This window comes from Phaethon aethereus (genome assembly GCF_964289735.1).
Source record: "Phaethon aethereus genome assembly, chromosome: 2".
NCBI classification, from domain to species: domain Eukaryota; kingdom Metazoa; phylum Chordata; class Aves; order Phaethontiformes; family Phaethontidae; genus Phaethon; species Phaethon aethereus.
In genome coordinates, this window is record NC_138582.1 from 73,026,173 (window position 1) to 73,046,860 (window position 20,688).

The 20,688-nt window shown below is 41.5% G+C and overlaps 1 protein-coding gene across 1 annotated transcript in view; it reads right to left on the reverse strand.

The window, feature by feature from the left end:
• The window catches only part of LOC309417811 (poly(rC)-binding protein 3-like), a gene marked incomplete at its 3' end in the record, with an annotated part of 59,050 nt that extends 45,275 nt beyond the window's left edge, over positions 1–13,775 (reverse strand). The window contains exon 1 of the mRNA XM_082015376.1: positions 13,609–13,775. Coding sequence (XP_081871502.1) covers positions 13,609–13,686 — 78 coding nt within the window. The 5' untranslated portion in view covers positions 13,687–13,775. The remainder of the gene's footprint in view (positions 1–13,608) is intronic.
• Between the last annotated feature and the right edge of the window lie 6,913 nt (positions 13,776–20,688).

A 20,688-nucleotide genomic window follows, 5' to 3' on the forward strand; every position in this document is an offset into this window, starting at 1 on the left:
ACCTGCAATGTGAAGCGTAGCCCCCTTCCATTGTTGCTGTATACAAACATGCCATGCTAGATACAAAGGGGCTGACTAAAAATGTGGTTTTGCAACTTACTGCCTGTGCAAGAAAAATACCTTTGACAGAAACTGATTTGCGGTTACAGATCAATCCTGCTACTATAAACACAGATAACCCCCTATCAGGTAATGAAAAGTTCAAAAATAATGGAACTGCACAACCTGCTAGAGAAAATGAGATATAATACAAGCATCAAAATAATTGCTGACCTCTCAAAGGGCAGGCACTTAGTCTCTTTACACTATGTAATAGCTAGAAATGAATTTCTGTGCTGCTGAGTGTTATTGTATAAACACCTGGTGGCCTGTCTTAATCTCCCTATTAAGCACTTGCAGAACAATAATTGCTAATCACCTTTTAGGGATTTGGGAATTGCTACTGGGCTCCCACAACCTTCCATGAAGGGACAGAAAATACTAAGAAATGTCAGTGTGAACATACAATAGGGGAACAATTTGGCAGTTCTGGCAACATCCCAATGGTTAAAAACTCAGCACATAAAACCAACAGGTAGCAAAAATGAAGCTAATAACGCTGAAATGAATAGTCTGGACATATTGCAGAAATCATGCAGGTGTGACATCAGACTGGATATCATCTGATGGAGAGCAGACCACCTGAAGCAAAGTAAACTCCTCCCCTATACTCAGATTGTGAAATCTACTTCAATGATTAAAGACTGTCTTACATGGTTGATCTGTCCCAGATATAAAATATACAGTTTCCCCTCCCTCAGTCTATATACTTAAGTCTGACTCATCCTGAAACACAGTCTAAAGAGTAACATTTAAGAAATTGTCCTCCATTGCTCTATCCAATGATGGGCTCATGATAAAGTGGTGCTAACTTCACCCTGCAATAGAGGACTACCTGCAGTGACCTTGAGAGAGCTATTTCTCACCAGAATTTTATAAGCTTATAATATGAAGCTGCTCGTGCTTGCAACTCCTCACAGCCTGCTCACAAGATGTAAAGACTTTTCCGTGAGAAGAAGACCTATCATCTCAATTAAAAACTTTGGCATATGGTTCCTTTGCACTCTCTGCAAGTCTGCAGATAACACCAGGCTGCAGGGAAAGCTCAATACACTGCCGGCCAAGGCTGCTATGTGAAGTCTCCTAGACAGGCTGGGGAAATGGGCAGAGAAAAACCTCAGGGAGTACAACAAAGTCAGATGAAAACTCCCATGTCTGGGATGGAACAAGCCCATGCAGCAGGACAAGCTGGGCAAAAACTTGCTACATACAAACTGGCTTTGCCAAAAGAGTCCTGAGGGTCCCAATGCACAACTCCAACATGAGTACATGAGTGCATCAGCAGCGCATCCCTGATCAACCAAATATTAGCAAGACTGCAGCCAGCAGGCTGGGGGAAATGATTCTTGCCTTCTCCTTGTGTTTGTGAGACTATGCCTGGAGGACTGTGTCCTGTTTTGGGCTCCTAGTACAAGACACACAAGGACACACTAAAGTGAATCCAATGCAGGGCCAACAAAATGGTCAGGGGACTGGAGCACAGGACACATGAGGAGAGGCTGAGAGATCTGCATTTGTTCACCCTGAGGAAGAGAAGACTTGGGGGGATATTAGTGTAGTATGCAATAAGGAAAGCAAGTTGCAACATCAAATTCCCCTGCAATACAAGGAAAAAAATTTTCACCATGGGGATGGCTGGACATTGGAACAGGTACCCAGAGAAGCTGTGGAGTCTCCAACCCTGGAAGTGTCCAAACACAGCCAAGGCAAGGTCCTAAGCAACCAGCTCCAATGAGATCTACTTGATTCAGGAGGTCAGACTGGAGACCTTTGGGGGTCCCTTCTGACCTCCATGGGTCTTTGAGTCTTCAAGCACGGCCTTATACCAACTGAAGTCAGTGCCTAACGAGCCACAAAGTTCCTCAACCCAGTGAGGGCCCTTCTCAGGTTTCTTTACAAACCTTACTTTTTCTGTTTCCCATTTCCCTGTTTTATTTCCCTTCCGACTTCTCTTCCAAGATGGGATTCTGCTACCTTGTACATGCTGACCAGAGAACAGATATTGTTCAGACAGGCACTGCAAATCTTCCAGAGGTATATGCTTTACAAACCTATAGTTCTGCTGGCCGATGTACAGTAGACCTTTACAGGTCACACAGCTGTACAACTTTCTTGCTAAAGCTTCCTGTGTCCATCTGGGACTGGGAGTCGTCTGTACATCTGCACATACAATGCAAAGAAGCAGCTCTGTGAGAGAGGAATGAATGAAGCGGACTTGCTGCAGTTTTGTGTCGTGACCAAATTATCCTGTGTCTCTTAATATGTGGATTTAGGTCATTCCTTTTCCCATGGCTAAGACAGCCATACCAGCATGCTGTGTAGTCTCTCTAATGAGGTGCAGCTTTTTTGTTAGCAGTGACACAAATTTGGGATACCCGTTCCACAAATTTTTAAAGAACTTACAATTTTTTAATATTATCACTGTAACTCTGCCAACCTGCTTGTAACTGCTGAATGGTATTAAACAATATGGGGAATAAGACTCTCGATGATAAGCCTTGGGAACCCCTCATGCCTAGTAGTTCCTATCTGCCCATTCAGGACATTCAGCAGTTTTACCTTGAAAACTTTTTCCATTCTTCTCAGTCCCACCTTTCAGAAATAATTTCTTTCGTAAAACAGATTCTTAGGAGGTAGAAGGACTTTTTTCTATGGGTGAGCATACGGTGTTTCAATTGCTACTGGCAAGCAATTGTATTTCAGTCCATGGTATAATTTCAGTTTTGTCTATCTGAAGTTTCATTAGAAGCTGTAGGCCTGGTCTTGACCCTGCAAGGCTCTGCCAGTGTACACTTAGTATGAAACCTGTCCCAACCCATTTGATCATCCTGGGTCTTAATGACAGATGCTGTTCTTTCAGAAATGTATGGATGGGTCATGGTTAGTAAGTCAAAAATATCTTCCTTGGAAACAGGAAAAGATACTTTCACTTTGGAAACAGAAAAGCAATATACTGTTTGTAGCCCTAGTAAAAAAGTTGGTCCATTTCAAACGAGGAAATTGGGAGCATTTAAACAAACAGAGTAGAGCATTTAATATTAGGATTCTCAAGCTGCTTGTTCCACTGAAGTCTGTGAGAGTTTTGCTTTTGATTTCAGTAGGGATAGGAATTCTACCTGACCGATTATCACCTTGTTATTACCAAAGAATACAAGCTGCCAAAGAACTGAGTGAATGAACAGTGTGAATCCCACTGAGAAAAAATACTTGTGAGACTGGTGATCAGTTCCTTGGAACACGCTAGCAAATGCCACTGTAACGCTGTGGAGTGCTTCAAACCTTCCCCTCCTCAAAGGGTGAATTTAAAGCTTATTCTATAAGGAGGCAGTTTCAAAACATCCAATTGAAGGTCACCTTTCCCCCTGCACTGGGAGCTGGGATTCTGCCCGGAAATGTGAAGGAAGGGCGCGGTGGGAGAGAAAAATGTTAACTTCACATGGATATTCCTAGTTTTTCCAGAATTTTTGATCTATAACAAAAAATACTCTAGAATGGTTCTAAACAGCTCTCTCCCAATTTTTTGGTGCCTTAGCTGTTTCACAGAAAGCTCCCGTAAGTACTGTTGACAACAGATCACATCTTAAGTTATGGTGAGAAACCTACTTCTGCCACAGATTAAACCACAAGATTCTTTACGCCTCATTCTCCAGACCACCAATGCTACTTCATCAAACCTTTAATGTTTATTTGTACAGTCCAATATTTGTTTCATATAGATCCTTATATAACCCTAATTACATTTAGTGCTTAATGAGGTACCTAACATCATTTTTATAACACTCAAGTTTTATCAATATTTCTAGCCAAGATTACTTTGAAGGCTCTACCTTCTTCAGAAAATATTTCTTAATCTGCCAGACACCAAACTGTGCTGCAGTTAACTGCGTAAGACTGAAGGGATGGAATGTCTGTCACCTACATCAGTTCATTAAAAGTTAGGAGCCCAGTGCAAGCCAGGCACACAGCCTCCTCTGCAGTCCAGGGAGAGAGATAATGGAGGACGTTTTGTTCCTAAAAGAGGAAAAAAAGAGGAGGGACAAAGTGTAGTCCCGAGGGTTTCGTCTTTCTCCATCTGCAGCAGAAGCCTAGACTGGCACTAACATACCCAAAGTTTGACGAGAGGAATCCTACAGTTGATGTCAAATTCAGCCTCAGTGCAGGTCAGATGGGAGTTTGACTTAGCTGTCCTAGCAAATAATTGCCTACTAGAATATACTAAGAACTCTTGAACTATTTGCTGTTTTCCAGCGCTCAGGAATAGAAGATAAAGTAAGTATTTATGATCAATTCCAGACTGATTCTGGACTAACCATCTACACATAAACACAGTGGGAAAATAAGTTCTATGACAACAATTACTGGGTTTCATATAATCACATTTCAACAGCTGATCGTAAAGCAGTGCCCAAAAGAAAGAAGTTATAAAAGGGGGAACTAAAGCTCAGAGGGAGAAAGACAGGTCCAAGGCAACCCGACAGACTGATGCCAGAGCTAAAAGAACTACCCAAGCTCCTTGGCCTCAACATATAAACAACCACCTGTCAGAAGCAGATATGCCACAGCAACCATCTTGGATGAATAGGATGCCTCCTAAAAGCTGCAAGTGTGTGCCTGCCTACATCCAGCAGTACATCTGCACACACACACACACACGTACGTTCATATATTTGTGTATGAAGTCAATATATACACACAGGGACCAAAGAGATAGATATGAACTTTCCTTCGAGAAATGGCAGCAATTTGGGGTGCCTATTTTAAGATTCATCAAAGGGGCCTGAGTTTCAGATTGTGCAGAGTATCCAGCCCAGGTAATGCCTTCCAAAGGGCACATCTCCAGGTGACAGTATCTCAAGCAGGACAGTCTCACATCTGGGCTCCAACAGTGTCAATTTGGAAAACCCCAGGAAAATTTGAAACAGACATGATGATTTCAGCCTGAAAATAATTCTTTAGCCTGGGGGGCTGAGCTGATTCATGTCTGCGTTCTGATTCTAAATAATTAATGATTCTAAAGAATCATACTGATTCTTTACTATGTCATTTCTAGTAAAATAGATAAAACTACAAGAGGTGGACCTCACAAACAAGCCCTGGAAGACTGCTCAGTACCAATATAGTATATTGCTAGCCAACCACCCAATTCACTACACATAACTTGAGGAAAGGCAATGGTAAAAACAGGCCATGCTTTCTTTTCACCCTGAAATGCAGCTTGTCACATTATTTGCACATCTCATTCACATGAATGGGATGAGTTTTACTCTTAATAAACAGCTGGGGAGCGGTGGGCCCACGACAAAGCAGAAAGCTATTTCTGCGGTTTTTGCATCATCTGTGGTGAGGGCAAGGCAGCACCAGCAGAACAAAAGATGGCAGCAGAGAAGTCTGTGAGCCAAGGCTTTTGCAGGGCTCTGGATGGTGAGAATCACTAAACAAAGATATCAAATAGTCTGTAGGAGAAAGTTATTTCCTAATCAATTACCTGGTGTGCCTTTTGAATAACAAGAGAAAGAAATTAGTCATGTTAAGAAAACAAGAGGCTTAACAAACACATGGTAACAAACCTTGGTATAAAGATTAACCTTCAATCTGTAAACATAAAGTGTGAAATTGCATCATTTTTTTAAGTGTGAGGCTAGTTTAATAATTAGCATGGCCCAGGAAATGGAAACAAAACAGCTAGCTATTCCAAGACCATATAAAAGCACAGGCCTTGCTCTATTACCATGGGGCATGCAGCTTCTATTACCAGGCCTACAAGGCGAATGAAACACTATAACCTCACAGGAGCCCTGAGATAAAGCCACATCCAGAAGAAAAACACTTTTAAGAAATAATGGAAGAATATACATACTTTCACGACAAAGCATCTGACAAAGCACAGGCCACATCCTAAAGCCTGCAATCCATTTAGGCAATGCTTTGATTGCATACATTTACCTGCTTTCTATGAGCAAGGATAAGCTAGAACCAGTAGGACTGGACTCTACAAACAAAAAAGCCTGCTAGAAAAGCACTGAAAGAAAGGAAATGCAGACTTCCACGGTGGGGAAGCACATCTGTCACGAGACAAGGAGGGATCCCAGCAACAGCAAACAACATCTGTGCTCCTGAAGATTTCTAGACCACCACCAGTTGTCTTTCTCCCATCCGCAGAGGCATAACATAACCCAACTCTCTGCCTTATTCTGAGGATAGAGTTGCCAATACTTGTATAAACTCATGAAGATGCTTGCATGGAAGATCCCAGGAACATGCTCCATGAAGATGTTCTGAACTGTGTGTTTCCACAGAGCACGTGGTGCATCAGCATTTTTCGAAGGCTGGAAGAAAAGCCTTAGTCAGTTTTGGGAAACATGATATAACGTGTCTACCTCAGGGAACAAACGGCTGCCTCGGATAAACCAAGAGTCTGATTTGTGTTCTGGGATTATGTGGGATTAGCCTCACTGACATGGGAGGTCTCATATTCCTAGGTGATGCTTCAGTAGTTACTGTCTGATGCTAACAGCCCTAATTTAGTAAGGCACTGCAGTCCAAGCCCTTACTGAGACAGATCTCTTGCTAACAAATATGCAAGTGTATGAGGAAACCTTCAAATTATGGTCTTTGTGATGGAGATGTCAGTGTTATGAATCTTACACAGGTCCATCCACCATTTCTTGGGCAGCTGTGCCAATAGGCATTTCTTATTTGCTTTTTGATAGCAGATGGGTAACCAATTTACATTCGATTTCACATCAAAACTCCCAGCCTTCCCCCCAAAAAACAAAAAACCAGTTCTGTCCCTTTGCTTGTCCCTCTGCCTGAGATGCTGAAGCAGTAGCACTGAGTAGGGTGTGTGCCTTCTGCAATCTCAGTTCATTACAGCTGTGGACTGATGAGATTGTGTTTGACAGAAGTGGGAAAATTTGGCTCTTGAGATTGTTTTTGGGGACATACAGTGCCCAGGGGCTGGGGGAAAAGACCTCTGTCCCTTCCATTGATTTTTTAGGCTAGTGAGAAACTCTTGGCTGTTGCTACTATCACACAAAGAGGAGATCCATCCTGTGTTGTGTATTTGCATGAAGAGTTTTGTTCCATGACTAGAGCTCTTAGGTACCACAGTAATGCAAACAAACAAAACAAGAACTATAATAGCAATAGGCAGGACAGTCAATCCTCATAATACCCTCACAGCATTCGTGGAAACAGAAAGAACAGAACAAACGTTGTCTTGGTTGGCACATTATGGCTTGGATTAAATTACTGAAAAGGTGATTCTTAAAGCGACTTTGTTGTATGCTATATTTTAATAAGTAAATAATAAAAGAAAAAATGGGGAAGGAGAAGGGCATTACCTTCAAGATGGGGAAAAATTATTTCTGTGCTTGCTTTACAATCTTTCAGGGGGCAATTAAACAGACACAAAAAAATGGCCACTAAAAGAAATCTCTGATGCTAAAACTGTACTATCTATACTGATGAAAATGGCAATTTTCTCCATTATTTTATTCTGTCTATATTTGAGCTGTTAAGTGTGAACAATCATCTTAATGAGTCTAATTTTTTTTCTTTTTCTTGTAAAAAATTCTATATATAGCATCATAAAACAATCACTAACATGTCTGAAAGTCACTACTGAAGCTGGATGCAAGTCCACTATAACCAGTCCTTCCAGTGCCACAAGGCACCCACTGATCTTGCTGAAACCATTGGGAGATAGAGCTCCTCAGGGCATCTAAACTTAAAAGCTGTTAGCACCAGTAGAGTAGTGCCTAAAAATCAAGGCACTCATGGGGTTTTGTCCAAACCTGAACATTTGACTGCAGCTACATTCTTCTAGTTCACTACTGCTGAAACTATGAGAAACATATCATTGAGCAAATGGTATCAGGGAAGGAAAAACTCCACTCAGTCATCATATCTTTCCTCCATCAATGCAGATTATATATTCTACATAGTACATGTGCTGCTCTTCCCCAGATGTGTTTAAAATCTGCTTAGGAGACTTACAGAACCTCAAAAAAATCTCAATACCGGAAGTTTCTCTTGGGATTCCCTTCTTAGGACATTTTCAAAAACATATTTTATCCCATTATTTCCAGCCACAAGCACTTGTATCATTCAAAATAACAACAATCCATTACACTCCTATTTATTCTCTCCAGGTATTTATGAGAATGCCTGAAGAAAGCTAGACAGTCTCCTCAGCCTCCTAAAACTTTGTTGTTTTTCTGCAAATTCTCCCTCTGCTCAGTCTTCAACATCACTCACACAGGTGGCACCTGCTGCTGAGCATAGAACCGCAGGTGTGATTTTTCCAGAAGAACAGTAAGATAATTACCATCTCTTTGCCCCATGATGCACCAATGCTATACATCCAAAATTGCATACGCTTTTGCTGCAATAGCTTTCCTCTCCAACTCCGCATATCCCAAATGTGCCACTCTCTAGACACTGCCACATCTGATGCCTTTCAGCCTTTTATGCTTTCCAGATTTCCTTCTCTCACTGAACAAGTATCTTCTAAATTACCTTCTCCAGTTAATTGCCTCAACTCTCCAATTTACACCTCTCAGCATTTGGCAAGAGTCCTGCTTCCCTGCCAGTTTTCCCTTCCCTCCTTCATCCTACCTGTAAATTATTTCCCTGTTCTTCCTAACCATCTGACTTTATTAATCTATTTTGTTTTCTATTTCTGAACTCCTTCCCCTTCCTCTAAAAGATTCCTCAGACTCAGTATATTAATATATTCTACTATCGGTTTCCTGCAGACTTCACTGTACCCAGTATGGTTTCATCGATGCACACCTTCACATACTGCCTTGGGAAACGACGCATTCTTTCTTCTGCAGGTTTGCCCTGGAGGGAGGAAGCAGAGACTCCTGCACCACCACTACAGGATGGCGACCAAAGTCTATTTGCTGCCCTGCTGCCCTTTCAACGCTGGCACACTTGAACATTTACCTCCGATCCACCTCATGGACCCAGCTTTTAAATCCCTGTTAAGCTGCTCTCCTGCAATGTAACGTCTTTCTACCAGCATAGTCTCTTTACCATCCACATTTAAAATTAACCTTGAATGGTGAGTCTCTAGGGTCTTAATCAGTCTGTTAACACTGGCTGTGTTCAAATCCAAACAAGTCCAAAATCCTGTAATCATTATCCAGTATCATCAAAGTAGGTGTCTCTTCAAGAGCTATTTCTTTCTGGGCATGAACTGACCAAAACTAGAACTAGAGCACTGCAGATGTCAACTACTAAGGTCTGTTGGGAGAGACCTGTGGGCAAGGCTACGATTTTCCACAGTCTTCCAACCTCATTACCTGTGGCAGTAAGCAATAAAAAACGCCAGCCCCAAGTTGTGGGAATAAAAAATTCAGCAGAAGGTTAGCAAGGAATGATAAGAGAGAAAAATCGCGTTCCATCAAAGACCCTGTAACATGATGGTAGCCAAAAGAAGTCTGATTTTGACAAAAACTAAAAAAGTAAGAAAAAGTGAAAGGCACGTTTCTTTTGGAGCCTGAGCTCTGCCTCTCCTTACAGAGGGCTCTGATAGCTGGGGGCTGTTTGCCCAAGAACGCACACACACTCAATTTCTGTTCCATAAGCTCTTCAAAAATGTTGATCTGATCTGCATAAGTGCTGCCATTTTTGCCTTTGCTGGATTCAGACATCTTGCAATCCCTGCAATATTCTAATCCTGTCCAGAAATTCTACTTTTAAAGCAGACAAAGGTAATAAAACATCCATACCCATTCAAGTCTCTGCCTTACACAGTGATTTTACTTATTTTACTTCAAGAAACAGCAGGAATTAGATGGAAAATATAAAAGCAGGGCAATGTAAACAGCCCCAGCGCATATTCCCTGTTCTTCTCTACTGAAATGCATGAAACAGCTCTATCCCTTAATGTGGTGCATCTTTCTCGTTAACAAAAGATGAAAATGCATCTCTGCATTATTTAATATGCTTTATATATCCAACTCCTGCACATGTTTCAAAAGGCTCTTCCATACCTGCCCTCTCCAGAGCAGCATGCAGGTAACTCAGTCAAAAAGGTCCCAGCAGCAGAGGCTGCAGGGCCATGGCAGCTTTACAGGATGTAAAGTGTGTCTAACTCATCCTTAACACCCCCAGCGATGGATGCTGCGGCACGTCCCGGCAGCCTCCTCCCCTCCTCACACGTCTGCGTAAGTTCTTCCTAATTTTGCTTTGAAAATTCCCTGCAAACAGAGGCAGTTGCTTCTCTGTGGATGTGAACAACACCCTTGTAGCGTACTCCCGAACACCTGCCCTCTAATTCATCGCAAGAAAGTACGAGAAAAGTTTTGTGCTGCTCCGCGTTTCTCTTCAGGGCTGTCACACTATCATGACTTTTTTACTGATGTAACACGGAGCAAGATGAAAATTAGGCCTTTCACCTTACACCATCACACACCTCCTGAAGTCCTGGCTCAGGAGGACACCTTTCCTATCAGGCCCTGGAAACATTTACCCTGAGGTTAGCCTTTTACACCTCGCAGTGGCTAGCTTCTTGCTGGGCCTGCACAAGCCTTTTTGCTTCTGCCACAGATAAAAAAATGGCTGCCCTCCCTTAACGTCACCTTTTCTGCCCTGAGAAACCACGGCCGTGCCTTGCCTCGTTGTCAGCCAGCTGCTCCCAAATCTTGCTACGCTGCGGAGGAGCGGCCGAGCTGTCCTCCAAGCGGCCATCCCAGCCTCTTCGGTAGGCGGCTGCACGAAGTCCTGCCGGCGCCCCCCTGGACCTACGGCCGCTCCCTTCCCCCGAGCAAGACAGAGCAAAGGAGCTGATGAGAGGTGTCCTACCTGCGGGGAGGCACCGGCCCTGGGTTCTCGTGGAGCTCAGGACCGTTCTCATCTCTTTTCCTTTCACCAACTAATGTTGGTTTTGATTTTTGCCTACTTGTTTTGTTTGCTGTTGTTAAAGGTGTTCTTTTAGTCCCTGCCCTCTCGCAGGGGTCTGTCCATTCACACAAATTGTGATTTTTCTGTCTGCAGGCACAGAATTTAGCTTAAATGCATAATCAAGATGTCCATCCTTGACTTAAAGACCCTATACAAATCACGTGAAAAGTACATGCTGAAAATGTCCTAACTCTGCAGGATTTACAGCCAAGGTAACTAAGCGTAGTAGCACAAGTTACGGACTTTCAATCAAAATGAATGCAAATATCACAAAGCACATAGACCTTCCCCATGCAAAGATACACTGGTAATAAAGGTTTAGACAGAGCTAAGGTTGGTGGGGATAGACTCTCATATCTCCATGAAACACATTAATAAATAACTTTAAAATGATCTTACTCTAAAATTACCTAACTGAACCCAGTTTGCTAGTGGTATTTTTAAAAACAAACTTCTCATTCCCCTCTTCTCTTTCAAGTTAAGACCAGTTATCTACAGCCCAAGCTCTGCTTCAGTTAACTGTTTTGTCTAGAAATGTTCATTAGAGATCAGCAATCTCCACTGATGTCATTACCACAACAGATCTTAAGGAAGAGCCTAGAAACATGTTTCTTCTTTTTCAGAGGCACATGCAGCTTTCAGAATGACCTGCTCACACTGAGTTCATATTGACTCAAACATCTTTCATTCCTCTATATTAGCGATTCTACATTACAGAAATGACATCAAAGAAACCATAAGGGTCTGACTTTTATCACCAAAATAAATTCTGATTTAATGTACTCTTCGCGACACTTAGGCACAATAGGATACATGATTAGAACATAGCAGAGCTAACAGTGTACCCATCGTGTCTTGTTAACTGAGGATGCATGGTATATTCCCACTTAAAATTGAACTTTGTAGCTTTTAAGGGTTTAATTTAGACCCTTGGGGCTACATATGCATTGAAGATTGGGCACATCACTTCCATTACTGTTAAAAGTGGCTGTACACAGTCATCAATGTTTTAACACAGAAAATTAGCTTTTTCTAATTTAATTTCTGATTACATACCTTTTGTTTCAAAAAAACACCTAACCCACAGTTTAACTAGAATGTCCTGAAAATGATGAATACTGGATTTTTGCTTTAATGGCATGACTCTGAAAGAAGCAGAGCAAGGCACGCCTAAGCACATGGGAATTTGACTGATACCAGTAGGGCTACTTATACCCACCAGGATGAGGATGTGTTCAAATGCTTTTTTGGATTGGGACCAGAACTTGAAAGAATAAAACCCCAAGACCTAATTTTCAGTGCAGACATGCACACAGATTTTAGGTGGGCTTGGTAAGAGAGACTGTTATTAAATTTCTTGGAAAGATCCCTATTTAAGGTGCACATTTTACAAACCAGACGCCTGACTGAAGCTGACTATTTCGGGCCAGGGGGTAAATAAAACAAAATGGTTGGATAATTTCTGAGAAAGTATGTAATTTGATCTGGCATAACCCAACTTCTGAGCTTTTTAATTTTTAAACTTAAACTGTACCCCCTTATACTTCTTAGCAGCTCCATTTGTAAAATACAGAGATACCTCAGTCTCCTATTTGTGCTATGGGTATGCCATATGTGTGTTCATATCATAGGTTGAAAGCATGAACTGTTTTAAAACGTAAATGTATTTTTAGCTATTAAATTTCAAGAGTAAACCTACTTTTTAGATTTATGTATACAAATCTGATCTCCAGAATTTTATTTTTATATATATATATGTATATATATTTTCACTGTCCCTTGTTAAGAAAGAGCCAAAACCATCTAACCATCTTCTTTATATAACATACATTCATTAAGCCTAAAAATGCCTGGTGTTGCCTGATGCAAATAATACAAACCAACCTATGAAATGTCTTTTTTAATTAAAAGCCCATTTTGTGATCTGGCAATGTGAAATAAACGGCTATCAGACTGTTAAGTCTGACAATACTGAATTGGCACTTTATCTATGGCACAGATTTCACACTTATCTGCATGCTTAAGTGCTGTGCTGGACAGAAACGAAATGACAGTCAGCCTCCCAAAACAAACCCAGAGGGGACCTGGATGAATGTTTGGTGTACCAGAGGGTTCGCTCTAATATTAAAGATGCTACATCGGAATAACGAAGAACTGTCCCATTTGCATTCAACAGAAATAGACAGTAATTCTGTGACAATTATTTCACACACGTCAATATTCTGGTCTCTTAAAAAAAACCTGCAAAATCCAGCAAATGATGAGGAAAGCGAGCCGTACGCAGGTCAGCCTGGCACAAGGGGCTGCATAATTTGGCTAACTTTCAATAAGGAACTCTTTTTTTGCCACTGGATCTGCTCAAAACGGGTTCGTTACAAGCAGGGTTTGCTCCAATGAACTCAGGCTGCATTGCAAACTTAAGTATGATGCCTTGAAAGGCAGGGGGTGATTTTTCGGTCATGGCAATGGTGCTTTTGGCTCAAATCAGAGGAGGAGGAGCAGACCCTCTGTCACTGCCACTGTCAGGCTCTGATGGTAACTGCACACGCTCGCTCAATACTCAGGCAATTGCTGTAGCGACAGTAAATGCTTCACCTTGCCATGCATGAGAAGGCGTATGGTAAGAGTGACATTGAGACCTCCTTCAGTCACTTTTGTGTCCTTCGTGTTCATCCTGGCCTTGATTCTTCAATACTTGAAAGCAGCTTCGTTTTTCTTTCTTTTTTCTTTTTCTCTATTCACTTAATCAACCTATGAAGACAGAGAGAGAAAAAAAGAAAAAGTACCATTGAGTGGCTGAAGCTACACTGAACTGAGAATATCATGTTGTACAGACCAATTAGCATTCCTCCCTTTGATTTTCTGGACTACAGTTTAGTGCTGAAAAGGCTCCTTTGATTAGTATCCCTCCCCAACCAACTCTTTAGCCCTTCACCAATTACAAGATAATCTCCCTTTTGAAACCTGAAAAATTCTCCTAACTTCCAGCATTTCAAAACCGAAAGTACAGAGCACAACAGAGCAAAATACAATGTTTTCTTCTGAACAGCACTTTCTCTCTGTTAACCTTTGCGGTATGTATATGCAATATATATATATATATACATTTTTACATGTGCCTGGTGCTGTTTTCATTTATCTCTCTGTTACTATCTCTTTATCTTTTTTTTTCCAGAATAGATATTTTTGTTTTCTCTCCAGCTAGAGAGAAATTAATTCTGAGCCTAACACTGATCCCTACCAGCAACAGTGGATGACACATTATCAAAGACATCTGAGTAACTAAGAGCCACTTGCTGCTGTAAATCTGGGCACTGTCTGACTTTGTTTTTGTCTACCAGGCCCAGAGGTGGCTCAGTCCCTCAAAGGCCAAAGCTGAGATTCAGCCCCAAGTAGAAGGAAGATTTTTCTTAATTCCTAATGACAAATTGCAGATTTTCAGTCATTTACAAAGCCATAGATATCCTAAAATGCTAATAAAAGCTGCAAGGGCTGGCTTTGAAGGGATAAACAAGATGCATTATGAGTTTATTAATGCAAGGACATTTATCAGTATAAACAAAAATGGGAGAAGGAAGGAATATTACAAAGGGCAGGCAAATTCCACAGTAGAAAAGGCTCAGAGGCTTATTTGATTTTGTCCTTTTCAGGTCTATCTTATAGAACATAAAACCCTCAAAGAGACATCTCGCTTCTCAGTAACCACCTCTCATTAATGACAATCCTATTAGCTTCACATCTTGGAGCTTCCTAAAAATTTGTCTAGCTTGGGCATTGGCTAATGAGCGCCCCTAGGGACAGCCATTCTGTGGCTCGGAGCGTACAGCAATGTCTCACCGTGGCAGCAGGCTATTGTCCCCTTGTGGTGACTGCTCAGGCATGGGACCAAACTACTGGAGGGATCTATGAGATCATTCCCCTAAAAATGCAGGAGGTAGTATCATGCCGACTGTTTCATCAACTGATTAAGCTCCATCTTAAGAGCCACTAAGTACTGACATACTAGATCAAAGTAGAGCCCATCCTAGCTGAGCACGCTATGTGTGAGAGCAGTCAACACCAATGCTTGAAGAAAGAGCACAAGAAACATGTATGGAATCATCCCTGATAGGCTTGCTGAGCTGCCAGCAATCAGCGACTCAGGAGAGACTGCATCCAGATCAGCATTTTCCATAGCCATTGGTGGACCACTCCTCCATGAACTCATCTAATCCCTTCCTGAATCCATACATCTGGTCTCCAAAAGTTCTGGTCTCACACAGGACGAAGAAAAGAGGAGGTGTAATGGGTACAAGTTAATCCTGGGGAGATAACCAAGTGGCCACGAGAGGAAAATTTTTCACAGTGAGAACAATCAGCCATTGGAATAATCTTTCCAGTGAAGTGGTGGGTTCCCCAACATTGGACACTTTTTAAGATTCAACTGGACAGGGTGCTAGGCCATCTCTTCTAGACCGTGCTTTTGCCAAGACAGGTGGGACCAAATGATCCTTGAGGTTCCTTCCAACCTGGTATTATTAGTGTGGGAAAAAGTGCTCCACTTCATCTGCCTTAAATCTGTTGACTGTCATTTTCCCTTGTTTACACATTTTGCCCTCTGTGTATCTGAAGACCATCTGAGAAAGTCACTCCTCTGATGGCTGATCCTTCTTGCCTGCGAAGCCTGAGCCTGCTAGTGGCCAAGCCACTCCTGATGTTTTTGCTGTTGGGAAACACACTGGAAATTGCAGAGCTTTCACTCAAGTCTCTGCAGGAGTACTTAGGACCACAGAGAGTTTCTGTGTCTCTGGTAAGTGCAAGAATAAGAGGCAGGCATGCTTCAGGAGGAGAGGTGAAAAGAAAGAGGGAGAAAGAGCAACTTAAACTCCTCCTTCCTAAAAGCAAATTGATTAGTTGCTACCACCGAGCAGCTCCCATCTACCTGCTCCACTGCCAGACTAGATACAGGTTTACAATTGCCATGGCCTTTTACTGCTGTGATGTTACAGCAGTATGCTCACTTTGGGAAAAACCGTGGAGGGAAAGCCTTTTCCCAGACAACAAACCAAGCCCCACCCAAGCCTGACCTTTTCCAGATAAAACCTGAAAAAATTTCCGTGTTTTTAGCTAATGCCCTTTGGGTTCTTTTTAAAAACAGAGGTTAAAAATAAAACTCCACTGCAAATATCGTTAAAAATATCACTGCCTTCTAATTTTTTTGCAGGATTTTGTCTTTGCCCCTCTTCCCAATAAGCTCAAACTCTGGCACCTGGTACCAAGAAGCAGAACAGATGTCTGGGGGAGGGCTGAGAGCGTGTGTGCCTGCAAGGAGTTAGGCAGCTGTGGGAGAGACAAAGGCAATGAACTCAAAAAGGCAACCTCACATGACAAGGAAGAATATGTGAAACCTATATATATACCACAAAGAGAGAAGAGTTTTTATCACGCTGGCTCATTTACAACTACCTCGGTTGTCCTGAGAGTCTAGGTATGCTGGTAAAACACTTACAGCTTTATAATGTAAACCTACAGGACTGTTAATTAGCTATTTCAGTTTTAAAGACAGATTAAAATAAAATACATTGTTGTATTTGATTATTTTTAACTAATTAAAGCACATTTTCTCGCAGGCATCATCCCAAACATATGCTGGTCTAGATCTCTGTGTGCAGGGAGATGTTAGATTACGGCACAAGGAAGAGAACGGTTTCCTCTACAAAGCCTTCTACCAGCCAGCAATACATCCACGTACATATAAACCTACTGCTGTAATATACAAGCACATCATTATGTTTAATCAGTAAAACAATTTCCCTCAAAATCAGCATTTTGAACAATTTGCAATGTTTCTGGCTTACACGTGCCTCTGTGAGCAAACAGAAGGCTAAATACAACAGGTAAGACTTTCCATTCTCAAGCTCTGTGTGACGATGTCCCATGGCTACTCTGGGGGCTGGGAGAGCTGAGTCTCAGCCTATGAAAAAATCAACGTGCCACACTTTTCCTGATGCTGGAGGAAAGCCAGGGCACTCTACAAGTGAGCAGAGAGTATCGTGCAGGCAGCTACAGTCAATGGCACGGCTGAATGTTAAGAGGTTTATGCATTCTACCCTGCCTTCAGCAGAGAGCAGGCAGCGACAGGAGGATGGCTGGACAACATCCTCCTTCTGACGTGGGGACTTTGTACCAGAATGCACAAAATCCAACATCCAGGGCTCTGCAGCTCCAGGGAACAAGCAAAAAAAAAATCATGCCCAGGGAACAAAGGAAAGTAGATCACATCGGATAGTTCCCAGCAAACAGCAGATCTTTGCCCCCTGTGGCGCTGAGTGTGAACTTTTGAGGACATTTCCACTGCTGTTTATAATGTAAAAAGTGAAAATTTCTCTTTAGGTAAAAAAGGCATCCAAATGCGTTGAAAAAAAAAGAGCCTTTTGAAAACTCCAATGAAATGGTAGTCTTATGCAAATGCCCTTTATCTGTAAGTATGGGTTTCTATACATTTTTGATATAAGCTATCCCAAGTTGGCATAAAATGGCATGTGCTATAGGCTCACCACTCATTTCATAAGAACCATCAATATTCTAACATGGCTTTTCAATAATTGTTGCTAGATTAGGTGACTAAAACAAGCAGCAGCTAAGCCACATCTTCATCAGACTGCTGCAAAGAACAGCACAGTTCCTTAAGGACTTCACTGAATCAATAAAAGTTACAAGATGAACTATACAGCCGAAGGGCAGTGACACAACCCCCACACATGCACACACATGGAGGTTAGGAATCCACGTGGCCGAGGGGGTTGTATGAGATGGCTGCCTGAAGCCTTTGACATGAAAAGTCAACTTCATGACTCCCTTTTCTTCCTGCCCCTCAAGCCTACTAAGCCCCCCTCCCCCCCCCAAAATAAGCAGACCATTGCAGAAAATATGGCTGCACAGTGCTAGGGAAAAAAAGAAAAAGTTTTAAACCTTTAAGGTGACCACTTCAGGCATGCAGGATAAGAAAGCCTTTGACTCCACAGCAGGCAGGGGTGCCAAAGATGAATAAAATCACCATAATACTAAGGTAGGCATCAGTCAATTGATGTCTCAGTTTAAAGCCACAATAAATTATTTGACATCTGTGGATCTGCCAAGAAAGTTACTCATCGGGAAGGTCCAGAGGAATGAGAGGGAGGAGGGAGAGAAAGAGAGAGTGTGCACAGGGTGAAACGGGACAGAGCTGCACAGTCACAGAGGGGTGCTGGAAAGGAATGAGATGCAAAGAGAGAACGAGAAAGGCAGGGAGAAAGAGAGAGATGAAGCTTCAGACAGCTGATACACAGAATAATGTGAGAAGAATCAATGTGGAAGTAAGAACTGCCTGAAAACTTTCAAGGAGGAAGCCTGCTCTGGTATGTGAAATCCTGATCGTATGGTTGTTAAATCTGAGCCTCTCAGGAAAGATGAAACAGGTCAGAGCACCCAGCACAGCATTCCCTGTGCTTGAGCCTCAAAAGGGAGTCTTGAACCTAATTATGGTGCTTCATCACCATCAACAGAAAGATCTAATTATGAAGAAAGCAAGGAAGAATCTACATGTAAAATTCAAAAGAACAAATTCCAGTTGTTCCACTGGAGGCAAAAAGTTTTTATAACAAAGGAAAAAGAATGGGGGAAATTATAGTGGCATTCAGCAGAAACCATGTCTATTTTAAATGAGGACGCTTAAACTCAGTCATCTAGTTCCCATGTATCTGTAGGTTTAGAAAAAGAAAACTTCAATAAGGGAAACATAAGAATATCCAGTCTCCCACAGTAACTCTGTCATTTCCATAATATACAGAACCATCCTAAAGGAGGGGTAGCTAAGCAGCTGATCAAGCCACAAGGATGGGGATAGGAAAAGACAGGGGCTGAATAAGGAGACTAAGACACGAGCAGAGTAACCTGAAGATGAACAAAGCGAATCATCATGAGTTATTAAGTTGGACAGTTAACATGCTGACGTTATGAAGAAATAGTTCAGAATGTGGTTTATTTAGCAAGAACTCTTAAAAAAAAAAAAGTGCTATTACCAGACAAAAAGAAAAAAAAAAGATAGTAAGACCGGACAAAAAGAACGGAGCAAACTGAAACATGGGAAGCCATGAAAAGGCTGTAGCAAGTCCTCTTGATCAGCACCCTCCAGGTGGAGGGAGACCTCCTGGGAACTGGAAGAAGCACACGGCCAGGGATCATGATGAGAAGAAAGGACCTGTGCTTTCAGCAGAGCAGAGTTCTTCGGGGACAGACTGATGCTACTTATGTGATTTTAGTCTTTCATTTCAACTGGAGGGAATACAGGAAAGGAGAGGGAGACGGAAAAGAACGTAAGAAAATTACAGGACAAGAATCAATGACATTATCAATAGAAACCAACACATTCAGCCATATATGGAAGGTTTAAAATTAAGAATAAGCTGTCCGCCACCGAAAGGTTCATGCTATCAAATGAAGAAATAACTACTTCGCTTTCAAGTTCTTTGATAAGCTAAGCAGTTATTATCTACGGCGTTTCACTTGAAAGTAACGTCTCTGGATGTCAAAGGACTAAACAATGTAATTATATAGAAAAACACTGGCAGAAGTTAAAAAAACCCCCCACAACCCAAAGTGAAATCAAAAGCAAAACCAGCTCCAGTTGTATTAATTTGTTTCAAGGAACTTCTTTTCAGAAATGGTGAAAAGTGGTAACAATCAGCAGCTATTTACAGTCTCAGCTGAAGCAAAAGATGACGACTGGACATTTGCTAAACATACGCTTCTTCAGTTTCTGTGTCAACTGAAGGATGAAGACATCTATTGTTATTAAACCATATCACTGTGAGGTTCCTAAGAACAAAAGGCTCACGTGACACGTACAATAACATAACAGTAATAACAACAACAACTCTTTACAGGATGTCTCTCCTAATAATAACTATTTAGAAAAGGAGAAATCATGCTTTGAAGCACTCCAGTTTTATACAGAAGCCTCACCAGGAGAATCTGATTAAAAAACAATAGCTAAGGAAGCAGGTGCAGTATTAACCTTTCTACTTTACCAGTTCCATCTCCCAAATTACTAGAGAGGATTGTACACAAAGGAATGAGATTACCCATTTTATTCACATCCTTATCATTTATATCCCAAAATAGATTTAATGTTAATCTCTAACTCTTTAATGAAGTGAATGAGATCTGCAGAACCTGGTTCCTTTAATCATCATATCATGGCCCATTTTAAGTTGGTTGATGGCTAGGATGGATCCAAAAATCCAGAAATGAGAAAATTAATTCTTTGCATTAGCAGAACAAAGCAGGGGTGTGGGTGTGTGTCAGAGTTGGTAAAATGGGTTTTCACTAAAAAGATAAAATAAGATAAAGGAATAGCTCAGAACAAAATTTAAACAAACACTAGGGAAAACAAGGTTTCAGGAAATTCATAAATCACATGCTCAGAGATCTAAATAACAATTAATATGAAAGTAAACTGAACATGGGCCATGGAAAGAGCAGCAACTGAGCATGCAAACAGGTATGTAAAATATCCGTTTTACAAAAAAAGTAGTAAAATATTATCTCAAAAGTCAAAGGGGATTAAAGAGCAGCACATCATTCCACCAATTAAAGTCTACCAACAAAAGACAGTTACACACCTTAGCAAGCCATGTGCTCCTTTTACTAATTATT